Raw genomic sequence first — 21,936 nt, forward strand, 5'->3', positions numbered from 1 at the left:
ATTGGACAAAGTAAACATGCGTGGTAAGTTTATGTGGCATTTAAAGGAAAATATGAATAAAGGAGCTGTTGATGCAAACAGAATAAAATTTTTGGAGATAAAGTCTAAATTCTAAAACTTCAAGGTATAAAATCTAAACACCCTCAAACTTTTTAGGGACGTAGTTTGCAATTTAGCCTACTATAAAATAATAAACACATACATGGATTAAATATGAAAATTTTATTGGAATACCATAACATAAATTCTACTAATTATGGGTTTTAATCCAATGCTGTAAGCAAATGATATGAAATAAAAATTCTATTACTGGATATACTAATTAGTAATTACCAGTAACAGAAATTCATATTGTTGTTGCAATTTGATTCAGAGTAATGTTCAAGCTAAGTATTTTATGTAGTGTCACTTTGCAATGTTAATCCTCCTCCCCAGAGTCCAGAGTAACGACCAAATATAGGATACCCTACAGGCCTAGTACTTACTCTTTTTTATTATAGGCTACCTACACCTATTTTCAAAAATAAAGAGTCCTACAGCTAGCTAAGCATTTAAATAGAAACTTGCTGCAAATGATTTGCAACTGATCATCAGTTCACCACATTAACTTAGCAATGTGGGGATAAAGTTTGGGAAATGAATCATATTCAGGATGCCATGTCAGTGAAATCCCCCGGACAAGTAGAATTAATTCGTAAGTCACCTAGTAGATCGAGATATAAACTTGGGCACCATGAACAAGGAAGAGTTTATGTGTAATTCTCTTCTCCTTCTATAATCACAAATAATTGTCAAGTACACAAGTCTATACACCATTAACCCTAAAGATTCTTATCAGTTGAGGCAGCAAATCCACACGGTAAAAAAGGGTAAAAATTCGTCTACAATTTAACAGTACAATGAATTACAACATAGCAGCAGGAAAATTCTACAAACCAGCTAAAACGCAGTTAGAAGAAGCTGTTATACTGGCTAGTGAGAGAATCCTTGAGATTTGAGTAAACTCCATAAAGTGAGTACTGACGAAGATTTGCCACTTCATACCAAGAGTTGAGAGCTTGAAGGTGCTTATCTGTGCCAGAGAATGCCAATTGTATACCAAGACTGCAATCTACAGTGCCTCCATTGTTCTTGCAGCTGGATGTTTTGATTGCACAATCCTGATTGTTGAGACAGACAAAGTTTGAGCTTCCAGAACATTTAGTGCAACCATCCCTTTTCCAATAAAAGTTTTGCAGCCTGCCCTTCTGAAACTCGAGTGCCTGCATCACAAAATTTAATTGGTTTTTATTTATTTATACTCAAAGATGATTATGAAGGAAAAAATGAGATCACAAACAGTGAATGAAAGATGGATGTCCTTACAAGGGTAAAGCTGGTTACAATGTATGTACTATTCGCAACAAAAGCAGGAGTGGACCTTGCAGCATATTTCCGACCAGCAAATGCAACCATATACCCATAATTTTCCTGGTTAAGGCCGAAGAATATAGAACGTTACAAGTGACATAAAAACTATTGCATTTATACATCTCAACTCTTCAGGAAAAAGGAGAAGTTTGATTAATCAAATTATACGCAAATACTCAGATTAACCAATCAAGCGGAAGTGTGAGAATATCATTTCCTCCATTTGGGCGTTCAGGCACAAAAAAATCGATCAACAAATTCACTACCTATTTTCAAGTTTTAAGTAGTGCAAACACTTCTTAGTACCACTACAGTGCTCCATTTTGCTATATAGACTGCTTTAACTAGCAAGCAACATAATAAGAATATGAAACCAATGGCAGATATTGAATGCAAGCAATAAAATTACTATCCATTTCAACCCAAAAAACTGATTCCAAAAATATCATATACTGTGGGAGTCACTCTTGAAAACAGCCACATAATGTCTCAAACACCACCCAAGATGCAACTCAGTCTAATCTAACGCAGTAACTAAAGTCGAAAACTTATTATGAGCATCAAGACAAAAGCAATTCTCTCCGCAAGCCCGTTTAAGCTAGAGCTCATTAGTGCAATTTTCTCCACAAGTTAAGCCCGGTTAATGTTCACTCCTCCTGACGGGCTAAGCAGTTTATGTTCATGCCCAGATGAAAAAAAACTAAAGCAATTCTCAGCATTCTATTGAAACAGATTTTCTTCAGCTTGATACAGAAAAATTGCAAACTATGTGCATGCGCAAAATCAATGAGACACCAAACCCTAATTCAACTAAAACCAAATCCACACTCTAATATGGCAGTGTTTGTTCCACAAAATCAAAAGTAAGGAATAATACAAATTGTAATCTTCCATTCCAAGAAAATGCACAATTTAAACCCTAAACTGAAGGCAAACCGTAGAGAGAGAGAGCTAACCGGAGAGGTGGTAGAGTTAACGGTGAGGAGTGAGATCTCGTCGACCTTGGGTCTGAAGAGAGCGAACAGAGAGTTGGAAGAGGAGAGGCGGAGTCTGCTATCGCAGGGAGAGAGCTGTTGTGTTGTGTTGAAGACGAAAGAGGCTTCACCAGCGAAAGCGAACCCCAAGGAGAACCCGTCGGAGCGAGCCACCGTCGTGTCGGAGCACGGCGAGTAGTCGACGTTGTTGTCGCTTGCAGCGTCGACGGAGGCCAGAAACATCAGCATCAGAGTGATGGTCGCAAACGACGTCGTTTGCGTTCGGCGAACCGCCATGGCCGATCGCGAATCGAGTGCTTTTGACTTTTTTTGGAATTTGGAGTTTGGAACTTTGGAAGCAACTACACGTTACAGGTAGGTGTAGGTGTGAGACTCTGATCTAATAATACTAAGAATAAATTCTAATAAAATAAAAACTAGATTTGTTTTTAAAGAATAATACCATAATATTCAAATTTGAAGTGATTTTTAGTTTTATTAATCAAATTGTGTTAAAATTTATTAGAAATTTAAATCAACTTTTTTGTGAGAATATGTACAAGAGAATGTCAATTTTAAAAATATTTTTCTATAGAAATATGGATGTGAAAATACATAAATTTTTTAAAAAAATTGTGAGAATTTACTTGAAGAATAAATTTTTTTTTTTTTTAAATTGAAAGAACAAGTTTTTTAAAAATGAATTTTTATGGGACTAAATTTTGTATGATTTTGAACAAACACCTTGGAAAATAATCAAAACCTAATTATGTTTGCTTCTACTGCCAAATTCTATGATATGCTAAACCAATTTGTATTTTGTCTTGTCAAGAGCGAGTATTATAGCTTAATTGATTGACGTCTTTTAATATTTTTATAACATTTAGCATTCAAATACTCTTTCTCCATTGCAACGATCAAATTATTGAAATATATATATTGGGTTAACTCAAGCTCTAACAATATGTTGGAAGTTTGGAGAAGAGTAGATCCCTAGAGGATAAGGGAAGAGAAAAAGAAGAGAGAGGATGGAGATTGTTACTCATTCTCTTTGTTTAGATGTTTCAAAAAATTAAGTAGGGAAAAATGAAATAGATATTCATCCTCTTTATTTGGACGTATAAAAATTAAGGCGGAAGAGTAAAAGAGAGTGAAGTGATTATATAAATAGAAAAATATGACCCTTTATTTGCTATGTTTAAGGATGTTGATATAAATCGGTATCACAAGGTAAAATAATATATATATATATATATATATATATATATATATATATATATATATATATATATATTATGTTTCTAAGATAAAGAGAACTCTGCCTCTTTACTCTTTTTTTTTTTTTATAGTAATTGCAAAATTTGAATTCCAAATATTTTATTTAAAGATGTGAAAGTTTAGCAGTCGAGCTAACTAAAACCCACTTTACTTCCCCTTCGAATTCCTCCAATTTGGGGAATTTAATAAATAAGGGTTATGAGGAGTAAAATACCTCTCCAAACCTCTCCTCTTTCCCACTTAAAAACATCCAGACAAGGTTCATTAAACGCTACCCTTTCTTTTTCTCCCCTCCATCCAAACAAAGTTGTAAAACCATTTTTTTTTTAATTAAACAAAACCGTAATGTATTTAGAATTAAAATTTAAGAGGTTCAAGATGATAGGATCCCCTCCACTTTTTGATTGATTGAAGGATCTCTCCAATTGAATCCTTCAATTCCCTCCCATTTTTAGTTCGATATACAACACATGGCATTTACTTGATTTTTAAATGCCAGGTCTTACATCTAGATAAAAATTGGAGGGAATTGGACGATTTAATGGGAGGACATCTTATCCCGGTTTAACAATTTCAAGTTTGATTCAATCGCGTGTTTAGATTTGTTATTTATTGATAGTGGATTTGCTTATTTACTGAAAGTTAACAAATATATAGCTGTGTTTAGAAAAAAAAAATATTTAAAAAAAATGTAGATAAGCAAATAAACTAAGAAGTTAAAAGAAAAAATTGATCCAAATTCAATTTTGAGTTTGATTGGAGATCAATCCCTGTGACATTATAATTAAGTTAATAATTAATTAAAATATAATTAGCAATGCAGTCCAAAAAATCATTTTATAAATTGACCAAAATAGACTATTGGATCAAATCTTTAAGCCCATAAGCGATTTTAGTCCTTAAAATTTAAAGTGATAGCTTTTAATCATTTATAAAATCAAAGTAATGTCTTTTGGTACCTAACTTATAAATTTTTAGTCTAGCTACATCATCTTCTTTTAAAGAGATTTATCAGGTGTTGACAGAATGACTAAATGCAATCACTTTAAGTCCGTTGGGTTGAGAAATTTTTAACCCAATCCATTGCATGTGTAGAAAATAACCCAATCCATTGAGTCAAGTTGGGTTGACGTGTTTTGCTTAAATGTTTCATGCTTGTAAATAATTGAACTTTTATTAATTATTTAATTATTTTAAAATAAATAATTACAATTAACATAATATTCCTAAATCATTTTGAAAATTTTCAAATTCATCAAAATCCAATTTTGGAAAATACCAAAATAAATCAAATTAAAATATTAATATAAGAGTAATAAAATAAACTTATATATATTATGGTAGTTCGGTTTGGGTTAAACGAGTTGAAGCTATAAACTTAAACCCAACCTAACTTGGGACTCAAAATAAAATTTCAACCTACAAATACCATCCAAGGTGTCAAGTTAGGTTGTGTCAGTTTCATTAAGTTGGTAGGTTGGAAGCACACCTCAACTTTAAAATATGATTTTTCAAACCCACCTATTTGGTGGTAAATTTGTATTAGTAAATAAAGATGTGATGTTAATATTGGACTAAAATGAGAACCACTCAAAACTTTGCAAACTCAATTATATTATAAAATTCTTTCAAAAAAAATTTATATTATAAAAATTACTTTATGTTGTAGTAAAATTTATAGTAGCTCTAACATTTTTTAACAGTTCTCTTTAAACTTTCCTGTCATGCTTGGCACTTCAGTGTCACAAAATTAAAAATGGAGTCTTCGATGTTCAATCACGATTTTAAAAAAAGCACTACATTCCCAAATAAGAGCAGCTCATCAAATATATATATCAAATTTGATAAATTGTAAGCATCGACCAATGAGGGCCTAGTGGGATGGAATAATGCTGTATGTATCCAATGGATTGAAGCATTTTGGTAATATTAAATTTGGACATACGTTACCATGATCGGATTGAAGCATGTTAATGGCTTTCACCCTCCAACTTATTCCAGCACCATATCTGAATGAAGATAATAAAAGAAAAAGATAATACATACTGCTAATTGAATTATTATGTATTCCAATAAAATGGATGAGTTGTATCTTTTTCACTAACCACCCCCAAGGCCAACTATTTAAAAAAAAAAAAAAAAAAATTTCAACTATGAGTTGTATCTTTGATGACAACTGTATAATGTCATAAGAAGTGGGCCGCCTACATCAGCTCAAGAAATCATTTTTATAAATAAAATAAATAAATAAATAAACTAAAAAAGAACAGATTAGGCAAACCTCTACGTTATGATTTCTTTAGAATATATAGAAGTATTAGCAATAATTTTGAATATTGTACATATTGTGGCAGTTAGGTAGATGGAAACTACTATCTCTATCACAACTTCATATGTCATGGTGTTGGCTCCCAACATAGAATAATTCGACCGCATATAAGAAGATATACGAAGTCATTATATTTAGGTGTCTTCAAGGAAATCATAAGAGAGTAAAGAAGGGACGCAATGTCATTATATTTAGGTGTATTAAAGGAAATCAAGTTCCTTGGGAACAGTAAGTTCTAAGACTCTTGTCGTTTAATAAGTTTAATGTTCTAATCCCATTTATACCAAGAATCAATTGGTATCTTGTTTTATTGTTGAAAAAGTTAAGTCTTTTGTTTGATGATAAAAAACAATCATCACCAATTGGTAAAGAGTCTTATCATTAAATAAGAAATTCATGATTCAAAGCCCACCTACACTAAAAAAAAAAATGGTGTTTTGGTAAGAGCAATTGTTGTCAATTGGTAAAGTATTTTGTCGTCAATCGATGTCTTGGTCAAGGGATTTATGGTTCAAATTCTACCTACATTATAATTGGTGTTTAGGTCAAGGAAATTAATACAGTATTGATAGGGCTGTAAATGAACCAAATCGTTCATAAACAGCTCGGGTGTTTATGAATGGTTTGGTTCATTTGTAGCTCAGGCTTGGCTTGATAAAAAGCTCGTTCTTGATTGTTTGTTTATAAACAAGCCAAAATTAAGCTTTAGTTTTAGACTTGTTTAATAAACAAGCCGAGCCCGAGTAAAAAATATTGTTCATAAACAAGCTTGTGAACACTAAAACTTGATATAAAAGTAACAAAATAAGTTGAATCTAGGCTTATTTATGAGCTTGGTAATAAAATTGATATGAGCTTGACAAGTTAACTCATATCCTTCTATGAATTTAATTCATTATCAGTTGAGACCACTCATCCAAATCAAATAGGCTAGATAATAAACTTGATATGGGCTTGATAATATACTTATGTAGGATCTCAAACTCAAAAGCATGATATTGAGCTTGAGTTTGGGCTTGATATTAAGCTCGAGCTTCGTTTGACTAATGAATCAAGCCAAGCCAAGCCAAGCAGATCAAACTTTTATACTTTATAATGAGCTCAAGCTTGAATTTTATTTGTAACCTCGTATCAAGCTGAAGCCAAGCTTGAACATTCTACTTTTGTTGTCGAGCCGAGCTTAAACATTCACTGCTTGACAAAGCTCGACTCATTTACAGCCCTAAGTATTGATACCAACCACATCGAGGATATATATCATACCGGTCATTAAACCAATACTAGTACTCAAGAAAATATATTGTACTAGGCATTAATCGATACTGGTACTCCTTTAAAACATACATGATAAAATACCGGATTGTACCTGGAGTTTTTATGATGTTTTAGCAATATCGATGTTTTAGACGATATAGTCAAAAATAATAAAAATCAGTGGTAACTCCATGTTTAACTTAGGGTGGTCACAAGACAACCTTGACTTGCAAAAAGAGAATATATATATATATCTGCAAAAAAAAATTATTGGGAAATTTATACTCCGGTTGATAGAATTAACAAGTTTTAAACCCAAGTTGTTAATTAGATTTATTATAAATAAACCTTGTTAAAACAAACAAACATCAATATCATGCACAACGGAATAGTAAATAAGACAAAATATGATGATCCAGGAAAACCAATTAAACAAACTAGTTTCACAATAAAAAACCTGAGGAGAAACTTTCCTGAAAAGCAATGCACTATAATAAAGAAAAGTTTCAGATCTAATACAAAACCTTTGTTCCTGGACTTTACAATCTCCTTAGATGAACTTACAGTAGAAACCTTCTACCGCTTCAGAACCTCTAAATTCTTCAATATATGAACATCACCCTTTTACACGGATCTTAGTACGTGACTAACCAATGATGCATGGCTCCTAGTATATGACTAACTCCAACAAATTGAATATGTGGTTGGCTACAAAGTTCTTCACTTCATCAATAATGAAGATCAAGAAGCACTTGGTTATAAAATCCTAAAGCGCAAAGACGCAGTAGTTTCTTTTAGAGAGAATAAGGCACTCAGTCACTTTTTCATATGTTCTCTATGTGCATACCTACTGTGACGATCTTTAAAATAAGTCTTATATATATTTAGGGTTGTGAGAAAATAAACTCTACACAAATATTTTAGCATGGGCCGAAAATCAAATCTGGAAACTTTGATTTCGTAGATCTCGACAGATTCAGCTTCTGTCGAGCTTTCTTCATTAAGTCTCGATAGATACTGTTTCTGTCAAGGTATCTGTCGAGCTTCAATGAATAACTTTTCTTTACTTGTTTTTTGGTCCAATCTTCATGGCTTTAATACTTGGCTTGAACAACATGTTTCTTGAAATACTAAACTCATCCTAGATCTACCCAATTACAAGTAAAGTGCATTTTGTCAAAGGATTAGTCAATTATAAAAAATATGTCCTTAACAAAATTATATAGTAAACTAACCTATTTTGACCACTCTAGCTAGTAAAAATTTTGAATACCTAGACTTGAAAATCACAAGAATTTGAGTTTAACAAAAATAAGATAATGCATCCACAATATTTGCACAATAATTTCACGATAAATCCTATAAGGTAAGCTGTTACTGATTCTAATTTAGGCTCAATACTAATATCACTTTTTTACTCACTAATAACAGTTTGTCGCATAAAATTTATTGTGAACAATGTTGTGTTGGAAAAACACATGAAATAACAGATTTATATCTCATACAAATACACACAGCGGAATATGAACGGATCTACTTCATTCATGTGAGATAGCATGTAATATCTGAATTTTGAAAACAAAGAATGAAAGAGCGTACTTTGGTGTAGTGAAATTCATAACCAAAGATTAGAAGTACTTAGGAACACTTTTTAATCTTCACTTCAATTCCACTTTACGCCCAAGAAGTGTGGTCTCTTAATTAGTTTCCAATGAAGAATAAGAGAGTGACTTACACTCACATACACACCATTTCATCTCTTAAACAAACTCTGTATGTTTCTCTTCTTACATCCAACTGATCATCTAATTGGGTTTTAGTATGTGGCTTCGAGTGAGAACAAAAGGGAACAAATAAGACTCTAGCTCCAATGGGCCTGAGTTTTTCTGTCAACTCTTGACAAGTCCAAAGTTACCATTAATTATATTTAATACCACTATATAAATATAATTGCACTCTAGGCCTTATTAATAAATTATATTTCAAGACTTTATTATACATACAACCCCTTCATAAAATATTCATAGTAATACAAAGTCATGAATGTAGATTGCCACTTTGAATATTGCTACATTTTAATTCTTGAGTACCCAGTTTAATTCTTTAAGTTATTCATTATATATTTGTGACATCCAATTTCATAAATATATACTTTAGTAACTCCTTACTAAAGTGGTTAGGCCTAACATTTTGAATAACCAAATCCATTAAACTTATCTCAAGGGAATATTTTATATTTTTGTTAAAAGATTATGAATTCTATCTTAAGAATATATGTTCCATCAACATTAAATGTAGGGATGGCAATTTAGATTCGATCCGCGGATATTCAGTCTGGCCCGACCCTAATGGGTCGGATTTTACCCGGTCCAATAAAGAATAGGGTCGGGTATGGGCTTTTTAAAAAAAAAACCCGAAGTGGGTCCGGGCCGGGTTCAAATTTTATAAAAAAAATCTGAAACCCGGCCCGGATAATACCCGGTGAAATTACTAAAACCCCCCCTTATATATATATATATCATTGTAATTTGTAAACCCTAACCTAATTCATTTCTTTTTTCCTCTTCACTCAGCCTCCCCCTCTCTCTCTCTCTGTCTCTCAAGTTCTCAAATCTCTATCTCAGCAACTCTCTTTCTCTCTCTCTCTCTCTCAAGCTCTCACGGCTCTCACAACCTTGCTCAACCTCACGACCCCATGACCTCATTCAACATCACGGCATTAGCTCTGTTCATTCAGCCTCACGCCTTTGGTTTTTTTTTTATTTTTTATTTTTTGGTTTGTTTCATCTTTCATTGTTTTTTTCTTTGTTTGTGTTGTGATTTCTGTATTTGTTTTTGTGTTTGTGTTTGTGTTTTTTATTTTGAAAAGGAAAATCATAAATCTGAAATTTGTGTTTGTGTTTGTGTTAGGGTTTCTGTGTTTGTATTTGTGATTTTGAAAGGGAAAATCTAAAATTTTTGTGTTTGTGTTTGTGTTTTGATTTGTGTTTGTGTTTGTGATTGTGATTTTGGAAGGGGAAATCTGAAAATTTTGTGTTTGTGAAATTTGTGTTTGTGAAATTTGTGTTTATGTTTGTAAAATATGTGTTTATGTTTGTGTTAGGATCTGTATTTGTGTTTGTGATTTTGAAAAGGAAAATATGAAATTTTTGTGTTTATGAAACCTGTGTTTGTATTTGTGTTAGGATTTGTGTTTGTGTTTGTGATTTTGAAAGGAAAATTCATAGATCTAAAACTTGTATTTTTGATATCTGTGTGTTTGTGTTTGTGTTGTGATTTGGGGTTGGGCATGACTAGACAGGGCTCGTGGAGCCCGCGTGGCCTGGCGGGGCAGGTTTGGGGTTGAAAAAAAAACCCGTTTATCAAATGGGGCGGGTTCGGGTAACGGGTTTAGGCCCGCGGGTCGGGTTCGGGCTTAAAGAAACCCAGCCCGAACCCAACTCGTTGCCATTCCTAATTAAATGCGGCTGCCCAACATACTGAGATTTTGATCGTGACTTTAGATCTCACTCCTGATATATCAAAGTAACTTACACCTCATGATCAGGTCCATTATTCTCTCAGGATTAAAAGTTCATGCAAATAGATGTTGTGGGATTTATTATTCATTGGACAGTTGTTAAGAGAATAATAAATCTCACAGCGGTCCAGTTCAATATGTCTTAACTCTTAAAATATATCAATATATCAACTAGAAGTCTCCACTTCTATGATCAAGACAAATCATCTTAATTGATATGTTATAGTCTTTGCAAATGAAATGCCCAATTTCATCACCGACTATGAACTAAAATACTGAGTTTACAAAGAACTTATGATCCATATCTTCTGTGACTAAATCACATAAATCACATATTATACATCTCATGGACCGTATGATAATGTCCAAATATTCATGTTACCATTATTTTAGATAATAATAAAACAGTGGGTTCCAACTAGCTCAACTAGTAAAGTCTCTGATGGTTGAATAAGAGATTTACACTAAAAACTGATTTGTGTCTTGGTCTGATGATAAAGAGCTATCATCAAGAGCGGACGCCATAGGTTGAAACTCTCTCTCTAAAAAAAAAAGATAATAATAAAACAACTTTAGTAATCACAATATTAAATCATACATAATGTTATACATAGTATAATACAATAGGATTTAAAGGCACTAATCCGAACATGTTGTGGACGTAGCATTACTTTAAAAATAATTCTGGCTCTCCAAACATAATTCTTAACCCCAAAAACCAAAAAAAAGACTTAAATAACAACAATAAAAGTTAGCCCAAATAACAACAAAAATAACCCCAAAAAAAAAAGAAAAAGACTAGACCAAACAACAAGAGATGAAAAATAACTCAACAAAAAGCCTATTCAAAAGATGGAAAAAATCTCTAATCATTTAAATTTGTAATTCGTTCAACTCATTACATAAAATTAATTTCTAATTTCATTTTTCCTTAAAAAATACCAAGAAAAAAACTATGGTCGTGAGTTCTTCTTGGCAGTGCCAGTAGTTATGTTATCTTTGGTTTTGCAATCGCAACAATTTTGCTCTCCTTAGCAATTCGGCTCACAATTATAGCAAATATCATCACTCTCTCTCTCTCTCTCTCTCTTCTATTATATTTAATTTAGACTTTCTCTCACTTTATTATTCTTATCTCAACATTTTTAATTTCCATTTTACCTCTTATTAGTCTTTTTTTGCCCTTTTCTCTTTGTTAGTACAAAGAAATTATAATACTTCGTGTATTTGCGATATATTAAAGTAACTATTTATTAAAATTTTGTATAATTTAAATTTCTTAATGACCACTCTAAAAAAATTTCTAAAGCACCACTAATAAAAATATTTTATTTAAGCTAATATATTGGACTAATGTACTTAGACTAATGCTTGGGCATATAAATATGTGGATTTTAAATTAAATGATTATAAACATATAAATAAATATTTACATTATTTATATATATATATATATATATATAGAGAGAGAGAGAGAGAGAGAGAGAGAGAGGTAACAACTAATCAAACTGAAATGACTTCCAATATAAAATTGACTTCTAAGTCTTCGTCTGTGATAAAGATCCGTTATCATAATGCGGATGTCATAGATTTAATTCTATTATATCTATGAGAGAGAGAGGTAACAACTAAATGGTACACCGGTATAAAATAGACTTCCAATATAAAATGACTTCTAAGTCTTAGTCTGATGATAAAGATCCGTTATCATATTGCGAATGTTGTAGATTTAATTCTATTATATCTATATATTAAAAAAGTTCCTTGGAACATGACAGAAGCTTAACTCATTCTAATATATATATATATATATATTTATAATTTCAAAGTCGAAATTTAAATCTTAAATTCTTCATTAAAATATTTAGGAGTTTTGGATTACATAACTCTTAACTCATTCTATTTTAAGTTTAGGACTACATAACTCTTTAACTCAATCTAATAAAATATAATTAAGCCTCTCTAATAAAATAGAATGTGCACTGTAACTTGGAGATGGAGAGAGGATATATAAATACTTTATTCGAAATAAAGACGTTATTCTTATCAAATAACAGGCGTAAACAAAAAAGGTAATGAGAACCGTTGACCTCCAAGAGCTTGCAGACAAATGCTGAAATACCCATAATCTTACTTGCAACCAAATAAGCATAATGAGTCACATGTAATGCCCCATTGGCCTCTCTTTACTTGCAACCAAATAAAACTTCCTTTAATTAAAATTCAACCAATAATCTCTCTCTCTTCCTCTCTCTCTCTCTCATGCATTCGTTGACTTTTTAAACAACCCAAATAACAATTTTTCTAGCTATTGACATGGCTGACCAAATCAATACTCATATACTCCTTTTCCAATCCCTGCAGCTTGTTTCTTCCTCAAGGAGATGAATAGCACAGCAGATTCTGGTGGACTTCTTAACAACATTGGAGGATTTGGCTACGGAATTGGAGTTTCAATTGGAATCCTCTTGCTGATCACAACTATCACCCTGGCTTCCTATTTCTGCACCCGGACTGACCTGCGGACAATGGCCCCAGCAACTCAAAGGACTCTTCCTCAACACCCAATTGAAACTCATGATTATGTTGTCGATGTAGGCCTCGATGAGGCCACCATCCTGAGTTATCCAAAGCTGCTTTACTCGGAGGCCAAGCTCAAGAAGACAGACTCCACCGCGACATGCTGCTCCATTTGTTTAGCAGATTACAAGAGTACTGATATGCTTCGCCTGCTGCCTGATTGTGGGCACCTCTTCCATCTCAAGTGTGTTGATCCATGGTTGCGGTTGAACCCCACTTGTCCAGTCTGTAGAACATCTCCATTGCCAACGCCACTCTCGACACCTCTGGCCGAGGTAGTTCCATTGGCAAGCAGAAGGGATTGAATTGGTGGCTACAATGAGAGGAGATTGTAGAATTGCAATTTTGGTCTATTTACAAATTGCAACATGACAACTCTTTTGGTATATTATGAAAATTCATATATACTTTTTTTGTTTTTGTTTTTGTTTTTTTGTTTTGTTTTGTTTTGTTTTTTTTGTTTGTAGCCTTGGATCTAATTCTATATCATATAGTAATTGAAATTTGTGTAACTAAGTCCAGGAGTTTATGTATATGGTCTGGAAATGAATTTTTTTTTTGTGTTTTACTTGGAGCAGGAATGGCAGTAGTATAAAACTGGCATTCTAAACAGATTTGCAACGCATAGATATATAAACAGGATGCATAGGCCAGCAGTTTGGGCAAGAGCCAAAAATGTAAAATCAAGGGGAAATTGCATTCAGATGCATACATCTAATTATTATTAAAACGTAACCACAATATTATAGAAAGAAGAATGTAAAACGAATTCATAGCTTCAAGTCTAAGATTTTATGATGCTTTGAGACCCCACAACATGTCCCAAAGAATATCTTTCTAGCAAAATTTTGGAATAATTCCTAAACGGCCAAACTATGTTCTTTTGAGGCCTGCCCTTCATATAAAGAATTTCATCAATAATTTCCACCTCCCCCCATTTCAGTAATTTCTGCACATTTTCTTTGATTTGATGACAAGGCCTGGAATATCTTCCCTAATCTATTTACATCATTCACGAAGAGACAATCCATTGTCTTGTTAAGAAGATGGCTACTTCAGATTTTAATAACAGATTCCTCTTCAACTTGAAGAACAGAAGAAGTCTATATAGCTTTGCTAGAGTTCAAAAAATGTTCTTGGACATAATTGATTTGAAGTAATATTGATTTCTTTCAAGCTTTCTCTAAACATGAGTTGAACACATTGAAATAATCCCCTACAAAACAAACGCTAGCTCTTTCAATTTACTTGGTCTAGAAATGAAAATAGCTCCCCCCCACCTAACAAGCCTCCATAGTCAAGCATGATCAACACAAGATCTGAAATAATTCATATGAGAGTAACTTTTTTCTAGCTTGCAGTCATAGGAGAGAGTCAGTCAATTAAGGCTAACAATTCAACAGAAGCATGCCACATTATATTACTCTTACTTCTTTTATAAGAAAATTTTCAATACGTCAAATCTTTAGGCCATTCCCTTAACAAGGGTCAAACATGAAATTCAGTTGGAACCTAAGAAAGAAACACGGATATTTCAAATCAGCAGATGTATCATATCTGACCTAAGTGATACTTCTATGACCTTTTTAATTTTCCTCTCCCTCTCTCTCTCACTCAATTTCCCTTTATTAAAAGTACTCTAATAAAATACTAGAGAAGCATCTGCAAAACGTTTTCAATTATACTTCCACTGCCTACCACTCGCTTTCTCTTTATGAAAAAACTAATAGCTTATTAATTAGTTTTTTTTAAAAAAAAAATTATAATTTGATAATTGGGAAAAGGGAATTGAATCATGATGTCTCCTTAGAAACATTACGAGGTGTCAATTGAGTTACAAAACATATTTTATGTTCTTATAAAAAAAAAAATTATGCTTCTTAACATATGTTGTTTATCTTCTTAACTAAAATTTAGAATAGCAAAAATGTAAAAGCAGCACCATCTTTTCTCTACATCAATTACATAGATTCTTCATCAATTCTTGCCCACAAACAAAAACTTGTTGTTGGAGCATTTTAATATTAAATAATTAAAATGAATAAATGTTATGACATAAATGTAAAGATGTGGGAGTGAATATGGAAGATGAGGAGTTAGTGAAAATATTTAATCCCACATTGAAAAAGAGAGAGACTATATTGTTCTTTTTAATTGTAATAATTAATGGGCTAACATGAATTGTCTCAAATATTAGGCTAGATACGTGCGCAAGGGGATGTTGTAACACCCGCTTTATTAGAATAATGGACCTAATTAATCAGATTAATTTACTTAGTAAGTAATTACCATATCTGTTGGTGAGTAAATGACCCGAATTAATATTCCATTTTTATTATGGAAAATGAAGAGCCATTAACCCACTTAATGGACTATCCGTTTGGGCCTTTTCATTATTCAGAAACTCCTTATCTCATCATTAATTGTGTAACTCCAGCCCATCAGAATAATATCCAAATTACCATATCCGTTGGTGAGTAAATGACCCGAATTAATATTCTATTTTTATTATGAAAAATGAAGAGCCATTAACCCACTTAATGGACTATCCGTTTGGGTTTTTTCATTATTCAGAAACTCCTTATCTCACCATTAATTGTGTAACTCCAGCCCATCAGAATAATATCCAAAAATTAATCTTGTAACACCCACTTTATTAGAATAATGGACCTAATTAATCAGATTAATTTGGGTAGTAATTTCGTGAGGCCCATTGAGCCTATAAATAGACCCATTCAGACACAATTTTTATTATGAAAAATGAAGAGTCATTAACCCACTTAATGGACTATCCGTTTGGGCCTTTCCATTATTCAGAAACTCCTTACCTCCCTATTAATTGTGTAACTCCAGCCCATTAGAATAATATCCAAAAATTAATCTTGTAACACCCACTTTATCAGAATAATGGACCTAATTAATCAGATTAATTTGGGTAGTAATTTTGTGAGGCCCATTGAGCCTATAAATAGACCCATTTAGACACATTCAAGTTACTGCAATATACACTTAAAAAATAGAGAGATTCTTAGCAAGGAAATGTGTTCTTTTTGGTGGAGTTTTGGGCTTGAACACTTTGTGCAGAGGTTGTTCTAGCCATACAACACTTGTTGGGCTGTTGTATCCTGGGGGAGACAAGTTAGAGACGGTCTGCACCGGTTACAAAGTGTAGCCAACTAAGGGTTTGAATCTTCTTAAAGAGAGCAAGTGTCGCACCTCAGTCCAAATAGTGTTGTGTAATTTCTCCCTTTTAATTAATAAAATTTAGAAGTATTATTTAGTTTCTCATTGTGTTATTTCCATCATCATTGTATTTGCACCAACACTTGTTTTACCAAATTTTCTTTGTTAAATCTTCATGAATTTCTTGACTAAATACATTGGAAACTATTATCTCCTTCTACTTTGTTCACCAATTAAGAAAACCATAGTTTTCTTCTTGATTCATCACTTGTAAATTGTAATGCCCCTCCTTCCATTTTAAACAAAAAATCATGTTCAGGCCGTTGGGGTTAGTGGGTTAGGGAAGAATGCAATCTTCATTAGAAAGGCTTAGAGGCATGATAAATTTCTTCCCTTAATATGATATTTGCCCCCACTTGATTGAGTTTGCCAATGGGATACAAGCAATTCATCTCCAGGATACAATCAGACCTATTAGGTTCTACATATAGTGACTTTGGAAAGCCCACAAGATTTCTAATGTTTCTTAAAGAAATCAATCTTACAACAATAATAAGAGTTTAAACAATATATACCAGCCATTAAAGTCCCAAATAAAACTGTTACAAATATTAGAAACTAGTTAGAAACAATCTTTCAACTACGGGTGTGCATCACTCTAGCTCGATATGCCTTGCATATCTTTGATTTTGTTATTTGAATAGAGGATGTTCCACCATAAGTTTTTCCTGTGTTTCCTGGCTGATTTAGCTAACATTCAATAATATAATGCTACTTAGTCTTGTTTCTCATTAAATTAAAAAAAAAAAAAAAAACTAGGGGTGTATATGGGTCGGGTTGAGGAGATTTTTTGACCCAAGATACCATGATGGATTAAAAAAAATCCAACCCAACCCAATCCATCACAGGGGTCCAACTCAACCCACATGGATTGGGTTGGGTTAGGTTGAACCCATGGGGTGGATAGTTTTTTTATTTATTTATTTATTAAATTAAGTAGAAAAAGAATATATCACACCTGCCACCTGGGTTGATAAACAAAATATACATGAACTTGTATTCCAACTCAGTTATAAACAAAATATATCCAATTGAGTTGATAAACAAAATATACATGAACTAATATCCTAACTTTTTTTTTAGAAACCTAGTATCCCAACTCAATTATAAACAAATAAGAGTGGAGTGGGATAATGTGAGGTGGCAGAGAGAGAAATAATATTGTTAGGGTTTGCGAAGTAATTTTTATATAGGAAGAGCTGAATAGGGGGAAAATTAAATAAAAAAATTATTAATTATATAATATATTTTTAAATATATAATTGAAATTTTAAATATATAAGTGAGTCGAGTTGGGTTAGGCGGATTTGTGATTGTTATGATTCGAATTCAACTCGACCCACCAATTTAAATATATGATCATTATGATGGGCAATTAATTTACTAATAGAAATGGACGGTACTGTCAACATGAAAACAAAATTAAACATGAAATATTACAATAAAAACTTTGAAATGTAAATGATAAAAATAAAACAATATCAATCCTTAATGATCAAAAGCATACTTTAGTATTTTAAGTAAATTTCGACCATTAAAAATTAATTAATTTTAAAAAATATATATTTGAAATTAGCTCAATATACATTGAGAATTTCTATAATGTTTAAAAAAAAAAAAAACTTGAGTCAAATTTTTTTTTTGAGAGAGTTTTAACTTATGGTATCTACTTTTGATAGTACTCTTTATTATCAAACCAATATATCAATTAATTTTTGGTGTAGACAGAGATTGAATATCAAATATTTTATTTAACGATTAGAAACTTTACTAATTGAGCTAACCAAACATAACCCTCGGTCAAATTTAGACAAGAAGAGATAAATAAATATATTTATTTAGTTGATAAAATGGGATCAGATAATTGATTACTGAAACAGACGGGGCGACAGTGACACAGAAAATAGGACAAGATATTTCAAACAGATAGGTCCAAACAAACGCACCTAACGTTCACCAAAACCCAACGACCAGTCGTTTATTTCAGGTCTTCTTCTTCTACTTCTTCTTCTTCTCCTCCTATCTACCATATAAACTTCCCAATCTCTCTCTCTCTCACTTTTCCAGTTTTCCCCCAAATTCCCAAAAAAATCTTCTTGACTTAGAATCCCTTAAAATTTGATACTTTAATCTCTCTGTGATATATATATATTTTTTTATCTTTTTGTTTATTTGACGAATTGCAGAATCTATGGAGGCCGTTCAGTGCAAGCTCTTCGCTCTCTTCCTTCTCTCGCTTTCGATGCTCGTATCTTTCTCCCTAGCAACAACCACTGACGTCAAGTACTGCGGTCAGTCTCTCTCTCTCTCTCTCTCTCTCTCTCTCTCTTACATTCTTTTTCCTTTCTCTTTGAGTCTCTGCTGGAAATCTAATTTAAATGAGCACTCTTTATTGTCTGAAACAGAAACGCGGTACTTTGCTTCTGTATTAGGGTTTCGATTATATTCTCAAATAGGTTCTTGATTATTGTTTACTTTTATTGATAAACGGTGTACAATTATTTCCATAAACGAAAAAACATATATATATTATTAACTATGTTGTTTATAGTTTTCGATTGAAAATTGTTAATAACCGATTGTGTTCGTTTATGTAGGTGTACAATTACTGAATATGAGTTAATATTTAATTTGATTTTTATAATTTTCAATTGAATTGTTAATAACCGATTATGCTCGTTTATGTATGTGTACAATTATTGAGAAATTTTAAAATGAGCGTTTGTAAAAATGAGTTATGGGTTTTAAAAACGCTTTTTTAATCTCTCAAAATGCCTAACCTAATGGACCCTGAATATGATTTAATATTTAATTAAATTAAATTTTGATGTTGTAGATAAGAAAGCTGATTATGATGTGAAGGTCAGCGGGGTTGAGATAGTCCCGTATCCCATCGCGAGAGGCAAGACCGCAACCTTTAGCATCTCTGCTTCTACAGGTAATATCGATATATCAATCTCATTGAACTTTGACCTGTCTTCTAGACTCTTTCAATTCTGTGTACTTGTTTGATTAATTATAACTCGCGCGTAGTTTTTACCATATACTTGATGACTTTCTTTATTCATTTGGGACTGAAAATTAGTGTTTTTGGTATACTGGAAGTTATATGGAAGATGTTAAAGTTGCTACTAATTTTACTACAAAAGAGGCTTGCAAACTGATCTTCCTATGAATGCAATGGACCTTAACAACATTATAAAAATGACTTTTTAATTATTTTTTCATCTTGTGTTTTAAAGTTTACACATCAATTTGGACCTGCATATAATATATATGATAACTGATATGGCTGTTTGGTCCGTACAATTATTGCATGAGGGCTAATATGTACTACTTTGCAAGTTGACAGCCATGTGAAAGAAAGAAAGTAAGGGAAAGAAGTTATAAATAAGGGTTTAATATATATATATTTTTATTTCTAGAGGTTTAAAGATCAATTATCTTTTGATGGATATGCAATTGGCAATATCTGGGCTTCTTGGGTGACCCCCCCTCCCCAAACCCCAATTCATGATTGTCTGTTGTGCTTGCATGTGTTTATTTTTTTTAAGTTTCTGTTTATGAGAGAAAGCTAACAGCGCTTTTCCTTGTCATCCTCATCCACCCATTTTATTTGTTTTTTAATTGAAAAATCGCAATCCACAGGGCTAATGACGGTATCACAAAACTAGCCCAACTTGTACAAACCCATGCCCTATGAATAGTTATTGAGATTTTACTTTTGACATGGAGACTCTTATATGTAATACAGGGAAAAATATCTCTGGAGGAAAAATGGTGATTGATGTTTCATACTTTGGATGGCACATTCACAGTGAGACCCATGACCTTTGTGGGGAAACATCTTGCCCTGTTTCGACTGGTGATTTTATTGTTGCTCACTCACAAGAGCTACCTGGATTCACTCCACCAGTAAGTCTTTATTCTATTTAGTTATTTAACCCTTAAATTTTATGTATTTTATACTACCTCTGACTTACAATCTTGGAACAAGACACCAAGTTTAGTTCTTGGTTTCCATCTGGACCAATTCGAAGACCTAGGTCTCTGCCTCATTTGGTGTGTTCAATTATGTCATATTCTGATAGTTGCTTAGTTTATTACCTCAGGAGGGATTCACCCTTGTAAATTCATCTAATAAAACATAGCTAGTGCTAGTGTTACTTGATAATTTAATATCTCCAATTGCCCCGTGGTATCTGTGAAACAACTTGCCCTTAAACGATAGAGATGAAACCCTTTAATGAATTTTCCAGTTCATTAAGTATACGTAATCTTTGAAAACCAATACATAAATGCCTAACGCCTAATCTTTTGTGTCACACTTGATTCACTTTGCAATTACTTAGTTGCAGCCTTATTTCACTTTCTGGCAATAGAATGCTAAGTTAGGAAATAGTAGATTTGGTTGTGATGGAATGCTTGTGTGATGCTCATCTTAAATCATTTGTGATGCTCATCTTAAATCATTTGTGATGCTTTGTATCTCTAACAATGTTTGACCTATGCAGGGCTCATACTCTCTTACAATGAAGATGTATGATGCAGACCAAAATCAATTGACATGCATTGGCTTCGATTTTGACATTGGCTTTGCATCATCTGTGGCTGATAGTTAAAGTGCTTCCAAGAATGATTCTTCATTCAAGTCTCCATAATCAGAGCTTATGAATAGGATGTAAAAATGACTCTTCACTATTGGTTGCTTCCATGTTTGTTTAAACTGTCAGCACTATCTGTTGTATAATTGTGACCATTCCTACTACATGGGAAACTATGGGAAGTTAATCCTACAGCTACTACAAAATGGAATGTATGATTAAGTACATAATAAAAGTTACCTAAAAAAAATTATGCTACTCTGTTGTCACATGAAGATATGCACCGTTTCTGTTTGGTCATTTACTCATTTTGATTCTTGGTATGAGAGTAGCCGTCATTGAATTATCAAGGCCCATTAGGGAACATTGATGAGACAAAATCTGATGGCTGAGCTAATTTGAATGCGATCTATATGAGTTCAACTGTGAAATTTTTCAATGCATCCCACGTATTACACATCTCTCTCAAATAAATGTCGGTCTCATACATGATACCCATATTGTTTAGTCCACATCTATATTAGTGAGAGAGGTAATGCACCAGGTCTACTGAATAATTTCTTGAGGTCTTGTGCTGGAGTAATTATTCAGTATTTTAGGAGCAATGCTTATTTCTTGCGCATAATAATGAGTTTCATTTATTAAATCCATAGTGAGACTTATTATTCATGTAAATGGAGAGAGTATTGAATAGTTTTCCCTTGTTTTTGGATTTTTATTTTATTTTCTTTTTGGGATTGAACA

The 21,936-nt window shown here is 32.6% G+C and overlaps 3 protein-coding genes across 3 annotated transcripts; 2 read left to right on the forward strand and 1 right to left on the reverse strand.

Moving 5' to 3' along the window:
* Positions 1-748: 748 nt before the first annotated feature.
* On the reverse strand, positions 749-2,807 carry LOC142608617 (uncharacterized). Its single transcript, XM_075780311.1, has 3 exons — positions 2,367-2,807; positions 1,366-1,470; positions 749-1,262 (listed from the first exon to the last, which is right to left on the reverse strand). The coding sequence occupies exons 1-3, from the start codon at positions 2,679-2,681 to the stop codon at positions 951-953; spliced, it is 732 nt and encodes a 243-aa protein (XP_075636426.1). The 5' UTR covers positions 2,682-2,807; the 3' UTR covers positions 749-950.
* A 10,143-nt stretch (positions 2,808-12,950) lies between these two features.
* On the forward strand, positions 12,951-13,887 carry LOC142611147 (RING-H2 finger protein ATL70-like). The gene has a single exon (XM_075783188.1). The coding sequence runs from the start codon at positions 13,150-13,152 to the stop codon at positions 13,648-13,650; it is 501 nt and encodes a 166-aa protein (XP_075639303.1). The 5' UTR covers positions 12,951-13,149; the 3' UTR covers positions 13,651-13,887.
* A 4,645-nt stretch (positions 13,888-18,532) lies between these two features.
* LOC142610432 (uncharacterized) lies at positions 18,533-21,450 on the forward strand. The gene is made up of 4 exons (XM_075782245.1): positions 18,533-18,879; positions 19,425-19,526; positions 20,343-20,503; positions 21,103-21,450. The coding sequence occupies exons 1-4, from the start codon at positions 18,780-18,782 to the stop codon at positions 21,208-21,210; spliced, it is 471 nt and encodes a 156-aa protein (XP_075638360.1). The 5' UTR covers positions 18,533-18,779; the 3' UTR covers positions 21,211-21,450.
* Positions 21,451-21,936: the final 486 nt, after the last annotated feature.

Source organism: Castanea sativa, chromosome 9 (genome assembly GCF_040712315.1).
Source record: "Castanea sativa cultivar Marrone di Chiusa Pesio chromosome 9, ASM4071231v1".
Classification (NCBI taxonomy): Eukaryota; Viridiplantae; Streptophyta; class Magnoliopsida; order Fagales; family Fagaceae; genus Castanea; species Castanea sativa.